General features: G+C 48.3%; 9 protein-coding genes across 9 annotated transcripts; 5 read left to right on the plus strand and 4 right to left on the minus strand.

Moving 5' to 3' along the window:
• Positions 1–188: 188 nt before the first annotated feature.
• VTP21DRAFT_279 (uncharacterized protein) lies at positions 189–827 on the plus strand (the record flags this gene model as incomplete). The annotated part of the gene is made up of 1 exon (XM_069393020.1): positions 189–827. The coding sequence occupies one exon, from the start codon at positions 189–191 to the stop codon at positions 825–827; it is 639 nt and encodes a 212-aa protein (XP_069256658.1).
• Positions 828–1,087: 260 nt separating this feature from the next.
• Positions 1,088–3,302, minus strand: VTP21DRAFT_280 (uncharacterized protein; the record flags this gene model as incomplete). The annotated part of the gene is made up of 9 exons (XM_069393032.1): positions 1,088–1,225; positions 1,295–1,452; positions 1,515–1,563; positions 1,629–1,955; positions 2,024–2,198; positions 2,263–2,664; positions 2,730–2,854; positions 2,943–3,082; positions 3,179–3,302. The coding sequence occupies 9 exons, from the start codon at positions 3,300–3,302 to the stop codon at positions 1,088–1,090; spliced, it is 1,638 nt and encodes a 545-aa protein (XP_069256659.1).
• A 1,073-nt stretch (positions 3,303–4,375) lies between these two features.
• On the minus strand, positions 4,376–5,871 carry VTP21DRAFT_281 (uncharacterized protein; the record flags this gene model as incomplete). The annotated part of the gene is made up of 3 exons (XM_069393043.1): positions 4,376–4,426; positions 4,496–4,939; positions 5,173–5,871. The coding sequence occupies 3 exons, from the start codon at positions 5,869–5,871 to the stop codon at positions 4,376–4,378; spliced, it is 1,194 nt and encodes a 397-aa protein (XP_069256660.1).
• Positions 5,872–7,006: 1,135 nt separating this feature from the next.
• On the plus strand, positions 7,007–10,654 carry VTP21DRAFT_282 (uncharacterized protein; the record flags this gene model as incomplete). Its single annotated transcript, XM_069393054.1, has 6 exons — positions 7,007–7,231; positions 7,593–7,610; positions 7,729–8,238; positions 8,316–8,644; positions 8,729–10,082; positions 10,160–10,654. The coding sequence occupies 6 exons, from the start codon at positions 7,007–7,009 to the stop codon at positions 10,652–10,654; spliced, it is 2,931 nt and encodes a 976-aa protein (XP_069256661.1).
• Positions 10,655–11,282: 628 nt separating this feature from the next.
• Positions 11,283–15,241, minus strand: VTP21DRAFT_283 (uncharacterized protein; the record flags this gene model as incomplete). The annotated part of the gene is made up of 12 exons (XM_069393065.1): positions 11,283–11,364; positions 11,433–11,560; positions 11,630–11,756; positions 11,821–11,936; positions 12,011–13,204; positions 13,270–13,357; positions 13,429–13,544; positions 13,617–13,772; positions 13,842–14,048; positions 14,127–14,642; positions 14,719–15,049; positions 15,159–15,241. 12 exons carry the CDS (start codon positions 15,239–15,241, stop codon positions 11,283–11,285), a joined length of 3,144 nt encoding a protein of 1,047 aa, XP_069256662.1.
• A 752-nt stretch (positions 15,242–15,993) lies between these two features.
• On the plus strand, positions 15,994–17,559 carry VTP21DRAFT_284 (uncharacterized protein; the record flags this gene model as incomplete). The annotated part of the gene is made up of 5 exons (XM_069393076.1): positions 15,994–16,502; positions 16,585–16,733; positions 16,805–16,931; positions 17,009–17,168; positions 17,242–17,559. The coding sequence occupies 5 exons, from the start codon at positions 15,994–15,996 to the stop codon at positions 17,557–17,559; spliced, it is 1,263 nt and encodes a 420-aa protein (XP_069256663.1).
• A 672-nt stretch (positions 17,560–18,231) lies between these two features.
• VTP21DRAFT_285 (uncharacterized protein) lies at positions 18,232–19,690 on the plus strand (the record flags this gene model as incomplete). Its single annotated transcript, XM_069393087.1, has 6 exons — positions 18,232–18,435; positions 18,518–18,560; positions 18,621–18,691; positions 18,774–18,903; positions 18,983–19,326; positions 19,412–19,690. The coding sequence occupies 6 exons, from the start codon at positions 18,232–18,234 to the stop codon at positions 19,688–19,690; spliced, it is 1,071 nt and encodes a 356-aa protein (XP_069256664.1).
• Positions 19,691–20,003: 313 nt separating this feature from the next.
• On the minus strand, positions 20,004–20,461 carry VTP21DRAFT_286 (uncharacterized protein; the record flags this gene model as incomplete). The annotated part of the gene is made up of 3 exons (XM_069393098.1): positions 20,004–20,145; positions 20,207–20,255; positions 20,320–20,461. 3 exons carry the CDS (start codon positions 20,459–20,461, stop codon positions 20,004–20,006), a joined length of 333 nt encoding a protein of 110 aa, XP_069256665.1.
• A 1,059-nt stretch (positions 20,462–21,520) lies between these two features.
• Positions 21,521–22,546, plus strand: VTP21DRAFT_287 (uncharacterized protein; the record flags this gene model as incomplete). Its single annotated transcript, XM_069393109.1, has 1 exon — positions 21,521–22,546. One exon carries the CDS (start codon positions 21,521–21,523, stop codon positions 22,544–22,546), a length of 1,026 nt encoding a protein of 341 aa, XP_069256666.1.
• Between the last annotated feature and the right edge of the window lie 439 nt (positions 22,547–22,985).

A 22,985-nucleotide genomic window follows, 5' to 3' on the forward strand; every position in this document is an offset into this window, starting at 1 on the left:
TATTACCCGCCTTCAGTCACATCCCGTAAACTCCGATCCTCCCGGATGTATCCATCTCATGCCGTATGACTCGCCACCAAATTGAAATTGAACGTCTATAAATACACGTTTTAATTAGAACTCGATAAAGCCATCTACTCATAATCAAGCTAATTCAGTGTTATCAACAATCAATTCCCCTCTCCACCATGTTGACTGCAAAAACCACCGCGCTCGTCGCAGGCGGAATCGTCGTCGCCGACTCCCTCCTGGGCGCCGCCCTTTACCGCTCCTATGGCTGCCACCGCCTGCGTGAGCTTCCCCAGAGCGAAATCCCCCATCTCATAGCGCGCACTGGTTCTGAAATGCAGGATGGGTCCGATGCGATTGTCTATGTCGACTGCTTCGAGCGGGAGATCCCCTTGAACAACTTGAAATCCGCACCAGGCGCCACGGCAATAGCTCGGAATCTCTTCGGCTCCCTCGTCTTCCGCCCCGAGCTCCACCTTCTTCGCTATTTCCTGCCCGCTTTTAAACATACCTGCACCACCGACCACGTCCGTAAATTGGACTTCAAGGTTGGCGAGCAGGTGGGGGTCTTCAAGGTTGACACCAAAGAAGATGACAAGGAGATCCGGTTCGGGTGGGATATGGACGAGAACGGGTATACTTACATTGGTGTCGAGGTAAGCGAGGATAAGGCTAAAATCCGATTTGGATCCTCGCTGAAGGCATCGGTCCCCAATCTTGTCTGGAAGCCGGTTCTACTCTTCCATCAAATCTATTCCAGGAGCCTCTTGGAGGCTGCCGTGCGGAGCTACCTCAAAGAGGAAGCAAAGGTCAAATAGGTGCAGCCGCTTGGGCTCTGTTCAATTTTAATACTGTATAGAGGAATATTTATGTGCAAGGTTTATTATTGTATATCATCATGTTTTCATTACGTTTCAATAGAGAAAATAAATCAAATATCACATACACAGATGAAGACAAACTAAAACAAATGATTAAAATAACAGTTTTGCAATGAAGAATAAAAGAAATGGATAAATACCCTCTTCATAATTTACCAAACGATTGTGTATTGTTTTTTTTTATTTCATTCCAAAAACTATATCTCCGGGAATTCTTTGGGGCGAATCTCGATATTTCCATAGGGTGTTTCCTGTTTCACACTGATGCAGTTCTTGGTGGCGAGCACAAGTACTTGGAAGAAGAGTTGAGCAGCATCCCCTCGCTTCGACTCCGTCTATTGACCATTTAAAGGAAAATGAATGATCGAACAAAATAGAGGGGCTGAAATGATTAAAATGGTCACCTTCTCGATCACCGTGTCAAAAGAGATGGATTCTTCCTCTGTGAGATCGAATTGGTCTTTGAGTATTCGCATGGCCGTCACCGTGTTTTTGCTGTATCCAGCGATGGCCTGGGTCGGTGGAGGTTCGACTTCTTCCAATTCGAATAGACCGCGTGGCGCTAGTTTATTAATTCAAGGATGTTAACCAGCAATCGAAATGATTCGGGATAAGTCTATTTACCAACTTCTGGCTCCTCTGGAAGTCTCAATTCAATTCCGACTTCTTCCCTCTATAGCATGGAAACTGGGTCAATACAAACTGCGTTAAACCTAGGCTACCATTAACGACACCAACCTCTACCAGTTCCTCAGGCAACTCTGGCGCAAATATCTCCTCACCAAAAATTGCCTCCTCCTCTTCAGGCACCACTTGCGGGATTTCCTCCTCGCGTTCTTCTGGCCTTACAAAAATGGCTTCTTCTTCCTCTCCAAGACCTTCTTCCACGATTTCCCCCTCTAGTTGAGGTAGATGCGTGCGAGCGAATAGCGGTGCAAAAGTGTTGCGTGATTCGTCTAGGTGAGCGAGATGAGGTGGTACGGTTAGGTCTAGGAAATATCTAGATCCCTGACTCGCGATGTCCTCTAGTCGGAGCACAACCCTTGAGGTGGGGATGTAATTAGCCTGTGTAATATCCAACGCAAACCATTAAATTCCTAGGAGGGATGGAGCGATTGAGATTTCTTCCATACCTGGCCAAGAATATCCGAATGCTCTATTAATCGTTGCCGAATGGCGTCTCGGGTAATCTGAGTGTTGGCGTCCTCAATCATACGCTTGCGTTTCTTCTGACGTTGCGCTCTTGGAGTAATCGCCTCCTCTATTGCTTCCACATCGGGAGCCGGAACAAGCTCGGGTTCCGCAGGCCTGAGTAAACAAAAGAAAATCCTCAGTATCAGCGAGGCTACCAATGCTCAGACTGAGTTCCTACCTTTCAAGCTCCAACTCCATTCTTTCACCCTCGGGTAACTCGAGCCCTAACCCTTCCTCAGGCGGCAATTCAAATTCAAATCCAGGCAGCTTGGATACATCTAGCTCTAATGGGGCCTCTTCAGTCCTCATTGTGATCTCTGCCAGTGCACTCGGCTCTTCCAGTGTGTATCGTCTCTCGGGAGGGGCGTGCCGTCCTAATTCTACTGATATTTCGGGTGCTTCTCTTTCTTCTCCCAGGTCAAAGAGCCGGGCCTCCTCCGGCTCCGGTACCCGAGAAAATACATCGTCCTCTCCAAAAGCTCCAAGCGCAAAATCCAAGTGGAAATCTTCACTGATCGTGATATCCTCTCGTCGGGAGATAATTTGACTTGCGACACCAGCCGTAATCTCTTCCAGTGCTCTATATTAGGAAGAGTCGCGAATTAAAAGCACGGCATTTTTGAAGTGGGAAAGTCGAATCCTTACTTGAGGTTTAACTCGGGTTCCGGTAGCAAAATATCAAACTCTGTCACCACATCCGGTAGAGTAATGGTATTGACGTTGGCCCTCGACTGCTCCTCAGTCATATCCACTGCACCTTTTCGGAATGCCTAATCAAGTGAAAATGATTTTCGATATAAAAGAATGAGCACAACAATAGCATACATGGAGAATGAGACTCTGAAGCTACAATAATACCATTTTAATTTTGATGAGCGCTTCATTGCAGTCTTCTAAAAGATATCGCGCTTTTCTTGAGTATATGCGGACTACACCAAGTAACAATTGACCTGAAAGCCGGAGCGCCAAAGGCGGGCCTTCACCTCCTACGATGGCACCTAGGGTAATTGAGAAATGAATAAATCAGAACATGATCCCAGCATGGGTATATGCTAAACGGAGCGACTAGGCGTAATCTCAAATTGCATTCTTACCAACAGTAGTACCAATATTCGTCTGGAGAAATTGAGATTTGCTCAATTTCTTTTCCCAGTGGGCGGCAAGCCATACTTTGGCAAGCGGACCTTTCTTAGAGAGAATGGCCTCAGAATAAAACATGGGTCAACAATATATACAAATATATATGGAAATAGGAACGATTAAGTATATGCTTCCAGCGGATGGTAGAATATTAATCATATAAAATCATTTGATTGAGAATATAGCTAATGACGGACAATGACGTGGAGGTCCAAGAAGAGCAATGGAGAGTGATAATTTTTTTTCGAGCGCGAAAAAAAAAATAATCCGCGCGATAAAACGCGTCGAATCTTAAATGACAAATTCAGCGAATCTGCGAAAAGTAAAACAAGTGACTGGTAATTTGTACATAAATGTATGTTTTAAACGTTAGTGGTAAAAATACGTGTTAATAATTCAGCTCTAGAATAGTTGAGATAAGTTAATGTAGTCGCGTGTTTGGACGAATCTCTCTTCATGATAATAAGTATTATATGCTCTCATGTATGAGATGGTTACAAAAAATTAAGAACTACTAGAGTAGGTAGGATTTAGCATTGCACTCATAGCTGTTATTATCGGAATGCTTTCGATGATATATCAACCACGTCTTCCAAATCACACCTACTCATCATGGACATAGATCTCATCATATACAGAAGAGAAACTAGAATAAAGAGAGATGGAAGATAGGGTTTTCACAGTTATCTTTGTATTTCAATGGCATTCGATTGAAATACCCTAACCCCAATAAAACTCACGATATCTCTTTGAAGAATGAACAAATCGCGACCTGATTCATATGTAACTCTATCGATGGGGCGTGCGGCTAATCGAATATTTCGAATCACCCCAACCTTTCAAATCTGCTGCTCTAGCTCTATTACGCATTAGAATGGTTCTCCACACTCCATTATTTCTTTAAAAATATCAGTTTTATTTTATCATAAACAGAACCTTGCTTCAGCAGTAGGGTAGGAAAAGAATATACAACGATGTTTATTACACTGGTTAATCAAAAGGCGATGCAAAATTAATAACGAACATTCTGAAATGGTGCAGACTATTATAAAAGATTAATATACACGTTGACATATATACTGAAAGTGAAAAAAAAGGCACTAGTGCCACAGTATAAAACTTCAGCAAGTATTGAGTGAAGACAACCAATGTTAAAGTGAATGCAAGGTGCGCCGTTGACTGTCAGTGCCACTATTTTCTATCTACATTAGACAATGGAGGTTAGAGATTTCTGAATATTAAACAAGAATAATCGGGCATCCATTTCGTACAGTTCTCATGGCTAACGGATACAAATCCCAAGTGGGATGCCCTGATGCATTCGTTGTGTTGTGAGGCCCATTCATTTGTATATGACTAGAAGGGGTTGTTGTTGAGTTATTAGGCACATTGGGTCTAGCGGTATTGCTTGAACGCCGTGAGAGATTAGGATACAGGTTCACGTCTATTAGATTTGTTTGATGTGAATGGTCATTTTGGGGATGGCTAGGGGTGGTAGAATTGTCAACGGTTTGCACCATTTCAAAATCAAAGCCAATGGGTAGTATCGTAGTGAGAAACGTAGAAGTAGAGCATAAAAAAATCCTCGGCGCAAAAATAAGGATATGTGATCTTGAGGAGCCATTATTTCCCCCGCAAAAGCTGCGCCTCAGGAAGGATTGAGGCAGTTGTACAAAAATAGGACTGCCATTCGTACTATTGAAGATTGGATGCTCCTTATGTTACTTGTGTTATACAAGAAGCGAAGAGAGAGAAAATCAATTCTTTCAATCAACACAAGCATGAAGAAAAAAAAGCAATTAAGACACAATAGAGGTATAAAAAAAAAATTAGGGTATGCTAAGCATTAAGTAAATAAGAAACTTTCATATTATTAAGTATCAAGTTTTCTCTCAGTATTTTGTGTTGTTGGCAGGTCTAATTTTCCCATGAATTCTTCCCTTCCTACCTTAAACGCACTCCCTGGCGGGGTGAGAGGCTCGTTCTGTTCAGGAGGACACGCGTATCTGTCGATAACACCGGCGTTTACTATGCTAACGGTGGTGGCTGTTCCCATAGAGGTCGAGGAGTCCTCCACACATCTTCGACGGCATATCACGAGCAATCGGAAAGCCAACACAGCCCCTACTACCCAAAGCACCACCGCCAACCACGCAAATATCGCGCCCGTGCGTACAGCCGTGCAAGCGGCCAGATATTTATTTAATTGCGAGCGATAAATTGGGTCTGTTTCGTAGGCAACGAGAGATTGGAACAAAAAGCCTTTTGCGCAGGAAAACTCCCCATTCACCACGGCGGCTATGGCCACTAAAAGCCATACAAACATGCCCATCAGCGAAACGGCGACAAGCACTCGATAGTGACGAAGATATTCATCGATGGTACGGAGTGCCCGAACTTTGGGAGAGATCGTAACGATGAGTGTTGCTAGCAGTGCAGTTATGGAGACGCTAAGGTTGATGGCTGACTCGGAGTAGGGCTCTTGTCGGGTAAGTGCACTGACATTGGCCAGAATATAGCCCAACGCCACAAAGCATTGCGCAACGCAGATATACCAATGAGTACGGCGTAACTTTTCGCTTGTCCATCCTGTGAAGTGGGACGATACCCTGGAAGGGGAAAAGTATGAAGGAAGGGAATGGGTCATATATAAAAATACCAGGAAAAAAAAGAAGAAAAAAAGGCTAGAAGGATGCGAGTCGTGAAAAACAAGGCAATGGGTAGCTGTTTGTTTATTAATAGTGTCGATTTCATCGGTAGTTTACATTGAAACATTCGTAGGGGATTTTTCACAGTCGATTTTCGAAGGAGACGAGAAAGATTCGTCAGCGCAATTGAGAATTTGGAAAGGCCTCTTTATTCGTGTGAAAAATCGAGCTTGCGATGTTAGCTGTCAATACAAAATCAGGCCACGCAGTGTACGGATTCGATAGGTTCATCGGGCTAACTTTTGGATATTTTAGAGCCCCGTGACAACTCTACAACTTCAAAAAGTCCAAGCCCAAATCTTCATAAAATCGCCATGTATCCTCAACCTATATCGAGCAGTCCAACTTTTGTGCCATCACCAAAGAGGCATAGTTGGCTCCAATTAGCACCTAGAGCGAAGAGAAAGGGCCAAACTCAATAAATATCTCTATCCGCTACTTGGAATTGTGGATGATTAAAAAGTATTTTCGTGGAGGAAGAGAGCGAATGCCTAGTGGGAATGAACAAAGCTCCTAACCCTAATAGGGGGGTTCCCCAGCTTTATCTAAAGGAGGAAGCAGAGAGCCATCTGGAATCTCTCGAGCATTGTGCTTCAAGCACAAATTAAAAGCGCAAGGATACATAGAGTTTCAGTTTTTGATTATCCCCGCCCATACCATCCAAGTAGGGATAAATTGAATTTTCTATACGTGTCAGATTCTCTCTACCAGCTGTTCAGAGCCTGCCATCGCTGCACTTCCTCCATATGGTCCATTACCTAAGTAAAAAGAGCAACTACACATCCTCCCCCAAGCTTCTCGCACAGTTTGCTTAGCCTCCAAGCCTTAGGTGGAGTAAAGACCTCAAGGCCCATCTTCAAGAATGCATCCCAAAACTTTCCGACTCCGCATCAATTCCATGCCAAGTGTTTACTAAATGGCGCTCTCCCTTCTCATGCATAAAACACGAAGCCAATAGGGTTATATCAGGTTTGAGCCCATCTTTCTGGGAGGTTGACGTGCCAGGGGAAATGGGGCAGCGCAAATAAGCTGCGGCCAAGGCAGAGGTTCGCGTGCATCAGGCCCTGAGGAGAGATGAGCCAGTGTCCCATAGGGCGAAGATGGCAGCTCTCCCTCCCGGCTTGGCTAGCGCCGTCAACATCGCACCAAGTTCTGAAAGCGGGAGCGGGCGCGGTTAAGCTTTATGAAGCCGAAGAGCGCATTGGCAAGATCAACTCAGGCACTGGGCCGGCCTCTGCAGCCCATTTGGCTCTCCAGGCGTATGGGACTCCATCGCTCTGCCCTATCTCGTCTCTGTTGGTTTTGGCGGCCGATATGGAAAGAAGAGATTTTAAGCTATTCGCGAATTGATCCACTCACCCCACGCTGCGCACCCAAATCTATCGTTCCATATCTCCCGCTCCTTTTTTTTGGTAACCATAGAGCACAACTTGCGGTACTCAGACATTTCTCTAGAATTTCAATTTCCATCCTCTCCCCTTCCCTACCTCACATTCCCTCTGCGCAATCTGTCTAATCGCTTGTGTTTTTCTAAGGATTTCGCCGCGGTCTGCCTCGCTTGCCAATTATTTCATCCGATCTTGATCGCTGGCAGATTACCGCTTGCTTGATGGGACTTTGAGCCTCATCTTGTGCTCTAATACTTTGTCCTTTGTCCCAGCACGCCGCTTTACACAAAGTATACCTAATTGAGTTTGTTTGACCCTGAATAGTGATTGTCGGTTCTTGTCTGCATGCATAGAGTGGATCGTGTTGACTAATTCCAAAATGTATGCTTTGCGCTCTTTTTTTTTTAGATGCCGGTCCGTCCGAACGACACGCGCTCTCCAAGCAACCCCCGATCCAAGGATCCGGGGCCCAAGGAACAGCGCACTGCTTATACCACCGTCTTAACTGTAAAAGATACCATTCAACAGACTGAAGTGCGGCCCATTTCGACTGCTCCGCCTTCTCCCGCCATTAACAAATCCAAAAATAAGCCCACTGCTGCCGTCACCACAACCACTTATGTGGAGCCAGCAACTTCAACAATAACGATTCTCCCCAGCACGCCAGATCCAGGCCCGGATGACATGCCCGGCGAGAACCAGGGGCTGTATAAAGCTGCCTTGCCATCGCTCCCGTCTACAAAGAACCTAGGACTGGCCTCTCCCCCACTCTCAGGCCAAAAGATTGGCTCTGGGGAGTACACATCAATTTCACAGCAAACAGACGATCTCTTGCTGCAGCTGCTAATCTCGCAGGCAGTTATTGATGCAAAGGAGTTCCAAGTCTTGACGCTGGAGGATGTGGAGGAATTGAAAAAGGTAGACATGGATGCATGCCGCGTCGAGTGTTCACTAGTCCAAGTCCCCACTTACCCATTTTGCTTCATCTTTTTCAGGATCATGCCTCGCTGACAAACCGTATAGCCTCGCTTACCACTCGCCTCTCCCTTGAAAGCAAGATCCGCGAAGCCGCCCATTCCCTCACAAGATTACACGCATCGAATCGCAAACTGGTCAAGCAGGCGTCCGATCAGTTGGCTGCTGCGAATCGCAAGGTTGATCAAGCCGCCGCCGAGCTTTGGAGACTCACTCAGCGGGGGAGTGAAGTACAGAAAAAGCTGTTGCAGCACATGGCAGGGGTGCTTGGCAAGGGTGTGCAGCGACTAGAGGAGCAGCTGCAAACCAATCAACCAGATAATGCGACTCCAAGCGGGAACCAGGAAGTGTAAGCATATACCCTGTTTTTCTAGTGCTTTCTGAGGCCCATCCCGACTGACGCCTTCCATTGTGTATCTGTGCCCATCGGAAGCGGTTCGAAGCGAATGCGAGAAATGGAGGATACCCTCACCCAGATGCAGTCCTCCCTGTCCGACGCTCAGCGGAAGATTGCCCAGCGCGAGGCGGAAATCTCTTCGCTCCGCAAAGAGCTTAAGCAGCAAATCTCGAGTACCACACAGCGCCTCGCCGAAAGGGAGCAAGAGGTGTCGCAACTGCGCTCCGAGCTGGCCAAAAAGGAGGAGATGGAGTCCGACTCGGGAGTCTCGGTCGGCTCGCACGCACAGCTCGGGGAGCTGCAGATCACGGTGGCACAACTGGAGGGACAGGTGAATGAGTACCGGGAGCGGGTGCGAGAGCTTGAGGACGAATTGACCCACTCTCGAAAGGCTCGCGACTCGTCTGCTCGGGAGGCCGGGAGCACGCGCTCCGTGCTCCAAGAGACCGTGCGGGAAACAATGTTGGAGAAGGAGCGGATCCGTGCCGAGTTGGAGGAGGTGAAGCGGGTGCGCAATGAGCAGGAGGACCAGCTGGTGGAGATGCGGAGGGAAATGGAAGTTGCAAGAGAACACATGGAGAGGGACCGAGTGAAGAGGGACGAGGAGGTGATGCGGATGCGCGAAAGGGTGGACGAGATGGAGCGAGGGAAGCGGGAGCTCGAGGAACTGCAGGCAGGGCTGAAGGAGCTGATGAACGAGGTGGCCCCGGTGGAGAGTCGAGGCGGAAGAGATGCGAAGCCATCCATCAACGGGGCTCCCCTGAGCGTAGACGCGCTGGCGCGACGAGTACGCTCACAAACGGAGGAGAACAGGCGCCTGACGGAGCAGGTACACTCCATGCAAGAGACGATCGACCGCCTGCAGGGCGAGCTCGACCGCCGGCGATCCAACGCCGCGCCGTCCCCCGGCTCGGGCGACCCGGAGAAGGTGAGCCAGCTCGAGGCGCAGTTACAGAGGGCGCAGGGTGAGATCGCGGCCCTCATTCAGCGCGAGCAGGAACTTCTCGACGAGGTGAGCGATTTCCGCGCCCAGCTCTCCGAGAGCGAGACGGAGCGCCGGCGGCTGGAGGTTGTGCTGAAACGGGCAAGCGTGGCGCAGGTGGTGGAGGCTGGGAGCTCGGCACTGCGGGATCAGTTCGAGCAGAGGATCACCGAGCAGACCGAGGAGTACCGGGCCCAGCTTTCGGAGCGCGACGTGCTCACCAAGAAGATGCGGCGGGAGGCGGACGAATTGCGGGACGAGCGCGACAAGCTGAAGACGGTGGTGGGGGATCTGGAGGAGATGGTGCGCGAGAAGTGTCGCGTGGTGGACCAGCGCGACGTCACCGTCAGCCGAATGCAGTCGGAGCTGGACGACCTGAAGGCGAGGTGCCGGGACCTGGAGCAACGGGTGAAGGGGCGTCCGCGGGGAGATTCGGAGGGGGGGGCCGGGGCCGAGAGGTGGAGGCCAAGCTGGCGGCGACCCAGGACGAGCTCATGCTGTGCAAGGACCAGCTGGCGGCCCTGCAAAGCACGCTGGAGGTGTCGCAGAGGGAGTTTGCGGTGCGCGAGGCGGCGCTCGAGCGGCAGTCCGACTCGCTGCAGTCCGAGCTCGACGGGGTGCTGCGCGAGTTCGACCGGCTGACGCGCAACGTCACGGACTTCGAGCAGGAGCGCCAGCGGTTCGACGCCATGGTGGACGGCCTGCGCCGGCAAGTGCACGACCTGGAGTCGCAGCTTGCCGATGAGCAGGTGAAGAACATCGGGGCGGGCGAGGACACCAGCACCACGAATCTGCGGCGCGAGTTCCGCAGGCTGATGGCCGAGATGCGCTCGGAGCACACCAAGGTGCTAGACAAGGAGATGGAGGAGAAGCGGCGTCTGGAGGGGCAGCTGAGGGAGATGAAGCGCGAGCGGGAGATGAAGCTGTGGGACCGGGTGAACAAGGGCGTGCAGGCCAGTTTGATCGCAGTGGGCCACTAAAATCTTTTTGGTGCTAGTCAACTAAAATAATTTCCATCCCCCCCCCCCCTCCACCCTATATAATCTATCTATTTCCTTTATTCTATAGTATTTGCGCTTTTTTTTTTCGATCCTTTGCTCAAAAAGAGGAAGCACCATTTGCCGAGAGCAAATTGTCTTGTTCTTGACTTTTTTTTTCCTTCTTGATTGTAGCATTATGTTTTTTTTCTCCTCCCCTCCAACCCTTTGCTGTGTTATCGTTTTCTTAAAATTTTTATTGTTTATTCTTAACGTATTTTTGATTTTTTTCACGCAGATTCCTCTCCTTTTCTCTCCGAAAATATAAATTATATGAAAAAAAAGTAATTTCAAAAAGAGGCCGCTTTTCAAATATATACACCCACTTGAACCAACGAACTATGTAAGAAAGAACACACAGGGAACATAGTCAATGGGAGACAATAAAGGGGGGAGAAAATAAAAAAAATCGTACATCAACACATGCTATCTGTAATAGAGAAGACATCGTGCTTCCTATAGAATGTATAAAATTCTTAAATTGGGGGGGGTATCCAAAAAAAAATAGAAATAGTAACAATAAGCAGAGGACGAATATATATATATATTTATATAGACTGAAAAAAACAAATCACAATCGTACAAACTCGTGAATTCTATCATCGTGAGTGGTGCATATTGCAAACAGGAGTTGCATATCAGACTCGTCGATCCTACACACCCCCAACACGGGTTAGCTCCTGAGGGTTAGGAACATGGAGAGCAGTAAAACATGGCTTACCCTAGGGAGCTCGCTATGGACATCAGGTCGGGCTCCGGTTTATCCAACCATCCCTCCCGAATGGATGACGACACGAGAAAACTCGTAAAGTATAGCTCCTGGAGGCGATCTTCTAGGTATTGGACACACTATTTGAGATGGAAAGCAGGCGTTAGCCAGGTTAGTCAAGCGTGCCAGCCTACAGCGATTGTATTTACCGATTCAGCAGAGGATTTTAACTCGTGCAGGTTTTTGATCTCTAATAGCGTCTCGTGCACAAATTTCGAAGGGGTAGCGCGCTGTATTTCAACCGCGTGGTTGTAGGAGTCCAGACCTTCATAGGTCCTAGAATAAAAAAAAAAGGTAATGAGTACACATTTCTGGGGACCGATGCAGGATGAGAGCTTACAGTATTGTGGGGGTGGAAGGGTCGCGATTGGCCCTATAGCTTACAAGTTTGCACTGGCACGTATTCACATCGGCAACAATACACACAGACTGCTGTACATTATCGTTTGCGGCCAACTGGGTTGAGATCGATAACGGAGAATTAGTTCATCCCTGCAACCGGAAGGGGGTCGAATGGTACACCAGCTTACCAAAACTTTGTCCCTGAGATCCGTTTCCAGCGGATCCAAGAAATCGAATTTGGGAACGCCCATCAGCACGAAATCCGGCAAGTACCGCTCGCAATACGACGCCATCAGCGAGCGGCCATAGGACTTGGTGAACAGTTGATCTGCGCGATACCCTAAAACGGCCGACCCGCCGTCACCGGGCTGCGGTGCAGTACGTTGCGGATCAGGCGTGCGATATAAGATGTTGGAGAGGGGCATAGCCACCTTGAGGAAGCGACCGCTCAAATTCTCGGGTAGAGTGATTTTGCTCTCCTCCAGGCTGGGGCGTCGGGGCGGCTGGCCCGGGTGAGGCGGGAATACCACCTTGATGGGCTCGGGTTCTTCGACCCTCTTCTCCTCCGAGTCGAGATTCGATCTAGTGTCCAGGTATCCGAGGATAGAATCGAGGCCTCCCCCTCTCCTGTTCTTTGACCCCGCCATCTCCATCTCATCGTCATCCTCTGCGATCATCCAGGGATCCTCCTCGCCCCATATTCCGGGAACAAAATTCGCAGGTGGCAATTTCCGAGGCGTTTTCTGGGCTAGCTGCGGCTGGGACGGCGTGCTGTGGTGGGCATGCTGTGTCTGGTTCTGGAATGGAGATGCGTGTCCAGAGACGGACCGTGCCAGATGGATTGGCGATGTCCGCGTGAACGACCCACTAAGTCTTGCCTGCGCCTGCCTCTCTTGCCTCCCGCCGCCTGCCCCCCCACGCTCCCCACCAGCACCGCCGATACGCCCTTGCTCGAAATGGTCCAGAAAGAAAAGGCTCTTCACCGACGACGCCATTCCCGTCGACGCCTGCCTCCACGATCCTCCGATTCGCTCCCCAAGCGTCTCTCGCCCATCGGCATCGTCCTTGGAGCGGGAGCGCTGGGACGCAGGGATGCTAATAGATTTGGGCTCGGCCGAGGAGGGGGACGAGGGCGACGGGGGGTCTCCCTTGGTAGGATGGGGGAGATGGGGGCTGCGATGGTGCACCTCCTCCACATACTCGAACACTTCGTTGCACCGTATGAAATACGTAAGCACGTAGAGAAGCCGGCGCACCAAACTGGCGTGCTGCCCCACCACGATGGTGCGGGACGCCTTATTCGGAATGCCGACGTTGCCTTGGAGGTCCCCGAGTTGGGCCCAAAGAGGGTCATAGGGAATCAAATGACTGTGTTCGTGTGACTGTCAAAGAGGGAAGCAAATGTAGAGACTATTCCCAGGTAACCAAAATAAACTTAGAGTCTCACCTCACTGCCCGGCTTCGCCGGAGGTGCCACCGTCGATACCCACGAGAGATGATGAATTAGGACGCTGGTAATCAGGGAGGATAGGAATCTAAATGGGAACCACGTTATCAGCGACTCTAACTTAAACCTAAACCTTAATTAGTCCGACAAAATACTCACAGATTATTCGATTTAGAATCCAGTTTATCAATGAGGAACACCAGTTCGGAAATTAACGATTCGCACAGGGTGGATTTACTCTGGGGAAACGTGGTCATGTTAAGCCACAAGGGTTCCTAGGGGAGGGGCCACTTCGAAATGAATCTTGGATGAAAAAAAAAGTAGCGTATCCTACTGGGATATCAAACCTGGATACGCGGGGTCGCGTACAGCCGAAGTAAGCCCTCCTGAAAGGCACGCACCGCATTCCACAAACTGTCGTCGTTCTGTAGGATATAGCAGGGGAGAAGCCGCATTTGGCGACTGCGGGAGTGCATATGCTGCGGCTGAAAGGGGGGAGTTTGCTAGCGATAAAAGGACCGATATGTCAGTTTTGTGCCCTAGTCACCAGCATCCACTTAAGCATGGCATACCTCATTGGAGTGGGTGAGCGGGGGTGTAGAATTCCGGCGAAATATTGAGCACAGCAACTGGAACATCACCGCCTGTAGCTGATGAAGGCGGAGCTCCACCAGCCCAAAATGCGAGAAGAGAAACTCTTGCAAGATCGTGTTCTCTTCGAAGGATATCAAAATCCCAAGGGCAAAGGAGATGGAGCGCGGACTGTGTTTGGTGGGAGTCTAGTAATGGAGTGGAAAAAAAAAGCAAGTGATGAATACGGACGAAAGCCTGTACACAGGTGAGCAAATAAGAATTACATTCGACCCGGTACTATCGCCTCTGGACATTGGACTCGGCAAAGGGGTCGGTTTGAATACGCCATTCTCAATGCTCGTTTGGCTGCTTCTTCGTAGCCGTCTAGTGTTAAATGCATAACGCGAGCGTGAGTGCAGGCCCAGTATCGGCGGTCCACCGGGCGAATGGGTAGGCAGCTTGACGGAATCATCATCACTTGAGTCCCCGCAAGAGCCATCGGTGAACAGAGAGGGATGGGATTGGATCGAGATGGGGTCGATTTTGGGAGGGCGCGGCTGATCACCGGAAGCAAACACTTGTAGCGAGGAGACGGAAATTTCACTATGGACGGAGGAGAAAGAACTCCGCCTATTCTGGAGGGCAGACTCGACGTCTTGTGGCCCAACTGCGAAAAGCTTTGTGATGAGGACCTGGGGTTTGGGCGAGCGAAGGTAGTGAACTTTGGTTGTCTGGCCCTTGTAGGACATGGGCACAGCGCCAAACATCATGTCGCCGATAAGGTCCAGGCCTTGGTTCAACTAAAGATTAAGGAAGAGGATCGTTAATGGATAGAGTTCGATCCAAGCAATGCAATGTTAACCGAGTCATCTGTACCAGGCGGATAGGTGTGCTGTTGGCCCTTGTAAGAGGAGGAGGCGTGACCTTTGCCTCACCCACATCCGAGCTCTCATGGTGCAAGTCCATACTCCTCCGTGAAGCCTGATCGCTGTAAGGGCGGGACGGGTCTCCGGTTGACCTGGTTGGGCGCAATGTACTACCGGCCGCCCATGACGATGGCAGCTCACGTGAAGTAGGCTGTATTTTCACACCTTCCAGGCCATAAGGCTGCGCGCCCGTGTCAAAAAGAGGGACCTTGGACTTGTCGCCCGTGTCTTCCGCTAGGATCACACGAATTTGGCTTGAACGAAAGGGAGGTGGCGACCAGCTATATAGAAAATGGCAAAAGGAGGGCGGGTGTTAGAGAATTCACCAATCTTTGGATGCTAAGTAACAAAGTCACGGATTAGAATGCAGGCATGGAATCGATGAGCAACCTATGGGGTTCAACAAGTTTCATTGAGTGTTTATCTGCAGCATCTTTGGGGGGAGACTTTGAGCCGAACAATCGCTGCAACATCTTCAGAAACAAGTGTATAGAAAAAGGGGGCAGAAAATCAAGCTTCAAGTACCATAAGATTAAATGATTGAAGAGAGGCCAATGGTATTCAACTGTAAATGGGTTAAAAGAAAAAAACGAAACTTGTCAAGATCTGGATAAAAGAAAAGGGGGAAAAGTATCACTCTCGACCTCGGAGAAATCTACGTAGGCTCATGTGGACAGGGCCGATTTGGCTGCAGCGTGAATCCATGGAAAAAAAAACCACGCGCAGCTAGTCCTATGAGAGACCACTTTTTTCAGCAGCTTTTTCAGAAATAGCAATAAGGGGTGTGAAATCTTCGATTCCCAATACATGGTCGTAGAGACGATAATTCTAATCGTGACCACACCCGAGAGAATCGGTCCATTGGAAGTGAAGCCAGGGGCTGCTTTCACTTGGACGGTATGAGGTATAATCCTCAAAGAGAATTAATAGTTTGCTTCATGCATTTATTCAGCAAAAACACCTTTATTATTTCATCCTAATGACTATATAAATATTTATTGCGAATGGTTGCAAAGATCTTTAAAGCATGACTCGATCAGCCAAATGATGATGATTTCATGGAGTAAAAAGTCCAGCGAAGTCGGAAAGAAAATAAACACCAGGATTGAGTCGAGTATACTATATCCTAATAAACGTTGTGTGGCTTAGGCATGGTCACTTGCATTTTCCCTTATGACCTGCCAAGTGGATCCATCCACTCTCTCTCATTAAACTGGTGAGCGTCATGCCGACCAAGCCAAAGGTTCAACGCTATCGCGCGGGGAAAGTACCGGAGGGCTACCACGAATCTTCTTCTTCTGACGAAGATGAAGCCCCTCAGATCCAGGCCAAATCGACTTCAGTTCATACACCCTCGTCGGCTCCAGTCGAAATCACCACCGCCCAAGCCGCTCAGGATCGTCGTCTTCAGCGCCTACAAGAAACGCAGTCTGTACCAAGTGATCGCCACAGGCGAAGGCATCGCGATGATCAAGAGGATGAAGTGAAGGAGAGTTTACGGGATGAAGATGAGGAGATGAATGAAAGGGAAAGAATGCGAGAACGAGCAAGGCAGAGAAGGCGTGAAGAAGAAGAGGAGGAGATGAAAAGGATGGAAGAAGAAGAGGAAAGGGAAAGGGAGGAGCAAGATTCTGAGAAGGAATCCGAGGAGGAATCCGAGGAAGAAACCGAGGAGTCGGAAGAGGAATCGGAGGAGGAAGAGAGAATACTGTTTAAACCTAGGTTTATCCACAGGCACATATTACTTTTTGGAAACATAGATCTACGTTGGGAGCATCTAGCTTTATTAACGCTTGTTATTTTTCACCGTCGGTAGGTCCGATCGACAAACCGTCCTGGAACGAGAGCAGCGAGAAAAGGAAGAGGCAGAGGAGGAGAAACGGCGACAGCTCGAAGCAGAACGGAGGAAAAAAGAGTCACATCAGCTCGCAGCCGAGCAAGTGAAACGAGAGCTCGAGGCTCAAGGTATGTATCCACTGCATTTACGCTTTTTGCCGTTGGTATACTTTATATCCTGATGCTGATGTTCATGGCAGAGGAGGAGAACAACCAGAGCGTCCCTGATGTGGACGATACAGATGGCTTAGACGAGCAAGCAGAATACGAGGCATGGAAATTAAGAGAGTTGCTTCGCATCAAACGTGACAAGGAAGAGAGGGAGGCGTGAGTTCAACTTTTTTTTTTTCCATTTTTCCGTTTTTTCTCTAGCAGAGAACTAAGCACTCGTTTTTTATTTTTAGTCGAGATAAGGAGCGCGAGGAGATCGAGCGCCGGCGCGCCATGCCCGAGAGGCTGCGCCTGAAGGAGGATCTCGAGCATGCTAGGAAGACGCGGGAGGAGAAGCAAAGGGGCAAGCAGCAGTTCCTCCAGAAGTACTACCACAAGGGCGCCTTCTTCATGGTAAGACTCGCCACACTGATACGCCCCTTGCTTAGAAAGGATGACGTCTTGACCCCGAATGGATCCCTTTTAGGACAAAGAGGAGAAAGTGTACAAGCGTGACTATAGCGCCCCAACCGGCGAGGACACCATCGACAAAACCACATTGCCGGCGGTGATGCAAGTGAAGAACTTTGGTCGGGCAAGTCGGACCAAGTGGACCCACTTGGCCGCGGAGGACACGACCCAGCGCGATGCGGCTTGGGCGCAAAAGACCGACATCAACAAAAGGGTCCTACAAAAGTACGGCGGAATGCACGACGTGCTGGACAGGAGGAGCGGCGGCGGCGGCAGCAGCGGCAGCAACAACGGCCGCAGCGACGGCAGCAGCAAAAGGAGGCGCTACGATTAAGATTTTGTTTTGGTTTTTGTGTAAATAGCATTATATAATAGATTGGTCCTTGTTTTCCTGGTTGCTAAACGGGGCTCTTTGCTCGGTTAAACCGCCTTGCTTAGTTTACTTTGTTCTCAGACTATAATTTACTTTCGGCATAAGTCGCTGCACAGAGCCCGTCTGAACCTTGAAAACTCTGTCATCCCCCCGTACTAATGGGCGAAGCAGGCTCGGCCCGCCGAAAAAAAGGCGGGGGGGGGGGGGGAGCAAACCGTTGCACCTGCCGCGTTCCGCAATGAGCCACTCCACGCCGCCGAATGGTCCGCTTTGCGGGCCCGGCGGTTGACTAATGGCCCTGCCGCGGTGACGAAGGCGGGTTGGTGGACCACCGCAAACAAGCCTCCTGGGAAAGCGAATCAAGGGTCCAATGGGGCCAACCTTAATTTCATGATTGACGCTCTTTTACCACGTGGGGTGAGCTGTGATTCGTCATGAGATGAAACTCAGTTCCCAAAGCGCTCGGTAAGGCTGGTCAGACAACGACCGTTAAATACCTGCTGGGAAGGTGTTTTTTCCTCTTCCAAACCAGCCCTAGAACTCAAAGCCCCTGCTTTTCCCTTTGCTCCCGCCCGCGCCCTCCCCGCTAGACTTGCTGCCCTCTCTGTGCTCTTCCCCTCTGTTCCCCGCACCATGACGATGCTCCAGCTGCCCGTGATAGACCTCGGCCTCTATATGCGCGACAAGACGCATCCCGACGCGCAGGCCGAGTGCACCAAATGCGCAGATGCGCTCCGTGACTACGGCGCGCTTGTGGTCAAAGACCCCCGTGTGACCAAGGAGGCCAACGACGAGTTCCTGGACATGATGGAGAAGTACTACGGCCAGGAGCATGAGGTAGGCCCCCCCCCCGCTCTCCGTTAGAGTTTGAGGCTCTGTTGGCCTTCGACTTTTTTGACATTTCTCTCGCCGCCATTAGAAAAAACTGCTTGACGCCCGCCCCCAGCTAGGCTATCAAATCGGTGAGTGTGGGACGGCGTATATGCACTCTGGTGCGGTACTTATTTGGTTTGGTAATACAGGTGTCACTCCCGAGCTGGTCGAGGAGCCCAAATGCAAAATCGACATCCGATGCCAGAATGTCATTAACAGCGTAAAGTTTTATTTCAATTGATCCATTCAGTCCTCTATATGCATGCATGCGTTCTCATCCCAATTGGCCTCCATTCCTCCAGATGCCAGAGCACTCGCGACCCCTGATGGCCGACGGCCCCGATCCCAAATGGCGCTTCCACTGGCCCATAGGAGAGCAACCCAAGGAGACCAAGTTCCCTACGCTGAATTCCGCTCCCGTGATTCCCAAAGGTAAGATACCAATCAATCCCAGACTGGCGGGAGCACGCTATAGGTCGAATTAACAACGTGACGATGCTCTTGTCTCCAGCTTTTGAGAGCACATGGCAAGCCACCATGGACAGCTGGGGGACTCGCATGCACGATGCGGTCCTGGGTATTGCCGAAATGGCCGCCGTCGGGTTCGGCCTTCCCGCCAACACTTTCGTAGACATGACCCGCTACGGCCCGCATTTGCTTGCGCCAACCGGCAGCGACCTCGTGAAATACGGCAAGGTTGGAACCGTGCTCGCCGGGTTCCACTTCGACTTGAGCTTCTTGACCATTCACGGAAAGAGTCGCTTCCCCGGCCTTCACATCTGGCCAAGAAACGGGGCTGAGAAGGTGGCGGTGAAGGTTCCCGATGGTTGCTTGCTAGTGCAAGCCGGCAAGGAGGTAAGAAAGAAGGAAGAAAAAAATAACAAGGAGCATGCGAATCGATGAGCCATAACACGGCCCTCTGTTTTCATTTTATCCTTAGATGGAATGGCTTACAGGAGGCGCGGTCATGGCCGGGTATCACGAAGTCGTTGTCACAGAGGCCACCATGGCTGCAGTTGAAAACGCTAAGCTCAACCATCCTGAAAGGCCACTCTGGCGCATCTCCACCACACTCTTCATGCACATCGCAAGCGACCAGGTGCTGCGCCCCTTGGGACCCTTTGCCAATCCCGAAAGCGAGAAAAACTACCCCCATAAGCTGACGGGCGACTACATGAGAGAGGAGCTAGACCTGATCAAGCTGAAGGTGTCCTCGTAAATTCCCCCTTTGTTGATATAAATGATCTGTATATCCTCCGTGATTTCCATAGGTTTTACCTTGCATTTTAGGTTTAACTCTTTTAACGAAAATTGTATTTGAATTAGGATTGAAATATATTTGACACCCTTTGTGATGTAGATTGATTCTGGAGATGCAAACGATTTCGTAGCAAGTATTTATTTTTAAAAAAAAAAAATATAATAAATGGAGTATAATAAGAAACCCCTCTTGGTTGATATTACCTCTATATGTACATTTAATATGCTTACACATTGCCCTCATGTTGGCTTTTGCACTTTGAATTCTTACTTCAGCACACCAAAAAGTCTGCAGCCATAATGAGCTCAAGGGAGAGCTCTGGATCGATTTTGAAATCAGGAATCTCGCTTGTCGAATTACTATAGCGTGCATTGTAATAGAGATAGCGGCAGACAACTTCTAGAATCACAGCTCTGTATATGATGTTAGCTATCCATGAATTGGCAGAAAAATAAATTAGAAAAAATCGCGTACTTGATTGCGGGGAAATGGATCTCATTTTTCTTGGATTCGGCGAATTGATCTATCCATTGTGAATAGCTTAGGTTTTCCGATGTTGTCTCTGAAATAACCCTGGTAATATTTACCAAACGAAAGCATATTCTTAATGGTAGCTGATCTCATAGCAACCTCGCGGTCGATAATGAATTCAAAACCATCACTGCTAATAATGCGAACGTAAGGATTTTGTTCGGAAGATGGGTTTTGGATGGGGTCTTGATCCGCCATGTTCTGTCACTTGTATTTCCAAGTTGATCAATAAATTGGATTTTTATTTTCAGTTCTCAGTGTAATAATCTTGTGTTTTAGAGTGGCTTTTCGCGAAAGATTTCAGATGGCTGGATAAATTTCGAAAATAATCAATATATAAATCTGTTTTCATCTGTTTTCATATTGCATATTGCGACCTTCTTTTACCTCTTACTGTTCAATTAAGTCAGCAATAAATCCGAACAAATTATACCCTTTGGTCATTCGCGTATCTCTTTAGCAGCTTTTCTGGGATTATACTCAGAACAAATTCCACTTTTTTCGCATTCCATTTATCCTATCCCACCTCTTATTGGGGCTACCACGCGGGTTTTTCATCAATAAACTACTGCATTTCTGCTGATTTATAATTGACAACAAGCAATCGCTTGACAGATCGCAAAGCACGAGGAAAATAGATACATATCGTATCTATTTTAATGACCCAATTCACTTTGGTGGCGTTTATTTTTTTTTATTATTCGTGAAAATATTTCTAATAATATAAAGCAGAGAATTCACTAATGACAATATATATAGTATATTGGTTCTTTACGCTGAGGATGTCGCATAAGCTAAAGCTTCCTTGGAAGCTCTTTTAGTCATCTACTGGAGGGCTCTTAATAAAATTTAAGTATTTTCTGTGATCTTTGGTAAAATGTGTTGAGTTGTGATTAAAATGGAGTGAGTGACGAAATATGAGGATACAAAGTGTGGGTAAACATTTTCTTAACAATAAAAATGTGATTAAGAACTAGGACGGAAAGAAGCTGTTTCCATATATTTTTTGTTTTGGAGCCTTACTTGGAGGTAACAAAATAAAAAACCCCTTTATTTAATGTGAAGTATGACGAAAACAAAATCGAATATTGACAAGCCACTAGTAATAATCCTAAAACGGAAACTTATGAATTTAGTTCTCCATAACCAATTCGATTTAATTATTCCCACGAAAAGTAATTTAACGCTATTCACAGGACCTCCTTCAACCCAGCCTATTTTTCTCTCTCACCACGAATTTAACTATACCTCTCCGAAATGTCCTTGAAGAAAAGCTTCGACTACGAACTTTTCGAGCTGGGAGATTTTACTACCCAGAATGGAATGGTCCTTCCGAACGCCAAGTTGGCCTACAAAACATATGGCAAGCTTCAGGGGGAAGACCCTCGAGTGATTGTGTATCCATCGTGGTATTCTGGTACTATTGCGGACAACGAATGGCTAATTGGCGAAGATAAGACCCTAGATCCCAGAAAGTTTTTCATTGTTGTTCCATGTCTCTTCGGAAATGGGCAGTCTTCCTCTCCCTCCAACACCCCCTCGCCCCTGGACGGCCCGCGCTTTCCTAAGATGACCCTTTACGATAATGTACGGGCGCAATATCGTCTGCTTACCGAAAAGCTCCGCATTCGAAAAGTCTACTGCGTGCTGGGTTGGTCTATGGGCGCACAGCAATCATACCAGTGGGCTGCCCAGTACCCGGATTATGTTGAGCGCATTGCCCCATTTTGCGGCTCTGCAAAGACTTCTGAGCATAATTTCGTTTTCCTCGAAGGAGTTAAAAATGCTTTGTGCGCAGATGCCGCCTGGTGCCAGGGAGAGTACACTGAACAACCTCGAAAGGGCCTCCGCGCACTAGCGAGAGTATATGCCGGCTGGGGTCTTTCACAGTCTTTCTACCGTGAAAAACTCTATATCAATCTGGGTTATGCATCTCTTGAGGACTTTTTAGTTCGCTTTTGGGAGCATTACTTCCAGCAAAAAGATGCCAACAATCTGTTGGCAATGCTTTGGACCTGGCAGAATGGCGATATCAGCGACAATGAACTTTACAAAGGTGATTTCGCAAAGGCATTGCGCTCAGTTAAGGCCAAAGTTCTTCTCATGCCGGGCAGACACGATCTCTACTTCCCTCCTGAGGATAGCGAAATAGAATGCCAACACCTTGCTAATGTTATCTACAAACCTATCGAGTCCATTTGGGGCCACTGGGCTGGAGGTCCAGGCACCAACCCAGAGGACGTTGAATTCATTGATAAAATGTTGAGGGAGTTCTTGGTCTAATTTTCAGCCAATCACTCCTTTTTATCTTTACCGATTATATTATTAGCAGTAATAGTATTTGTAGTAACGCCTATTGGCCCAAATTTATCTCTGCTATATGGGCTTGGTGGCCATAACAATAAACAATGGCCATAATTGATATTAAGTGAATTAATATTCTAATATTAATGAATGAAAAGGTATCAGATATTTGCTCCTATGGATGTTAACGGGTATGAATTGTTCAGAGTGTTGCAAAGATTTGAATGATTTAGCAAGTAAATTATGCTACATGCCTTGACAACTCTTGAACTTCAAGCTATTCTATGAAGTAGGCTGTATATTGGTATATCTTATATCTTCACATGGCTCTAATGGCAATAACAAGAGTCAAGTGTATGAATTCGGGGCCTAATCTGATGAAAAATTGTTTCTAAACATATTACCATATTAGGCCTTA

Source organism: Calcarisporiella thermophila (assembly GCF_041956535.1).
Source record: "Calcarisporiella thermophila strain CBS 279.70 unplaced genomic scaffold VTP21scaffold_1, whole genome shotgun sequence".
NCBI classification, from domain to species: Eukaryota; Fungi; Calcarisporiellomycota; class Calcarisporiellomycetes; order Calcarisporiellales; family Calcarisporiellaceae; genus Calcarisporiella; species Calcarisporiella thermophila.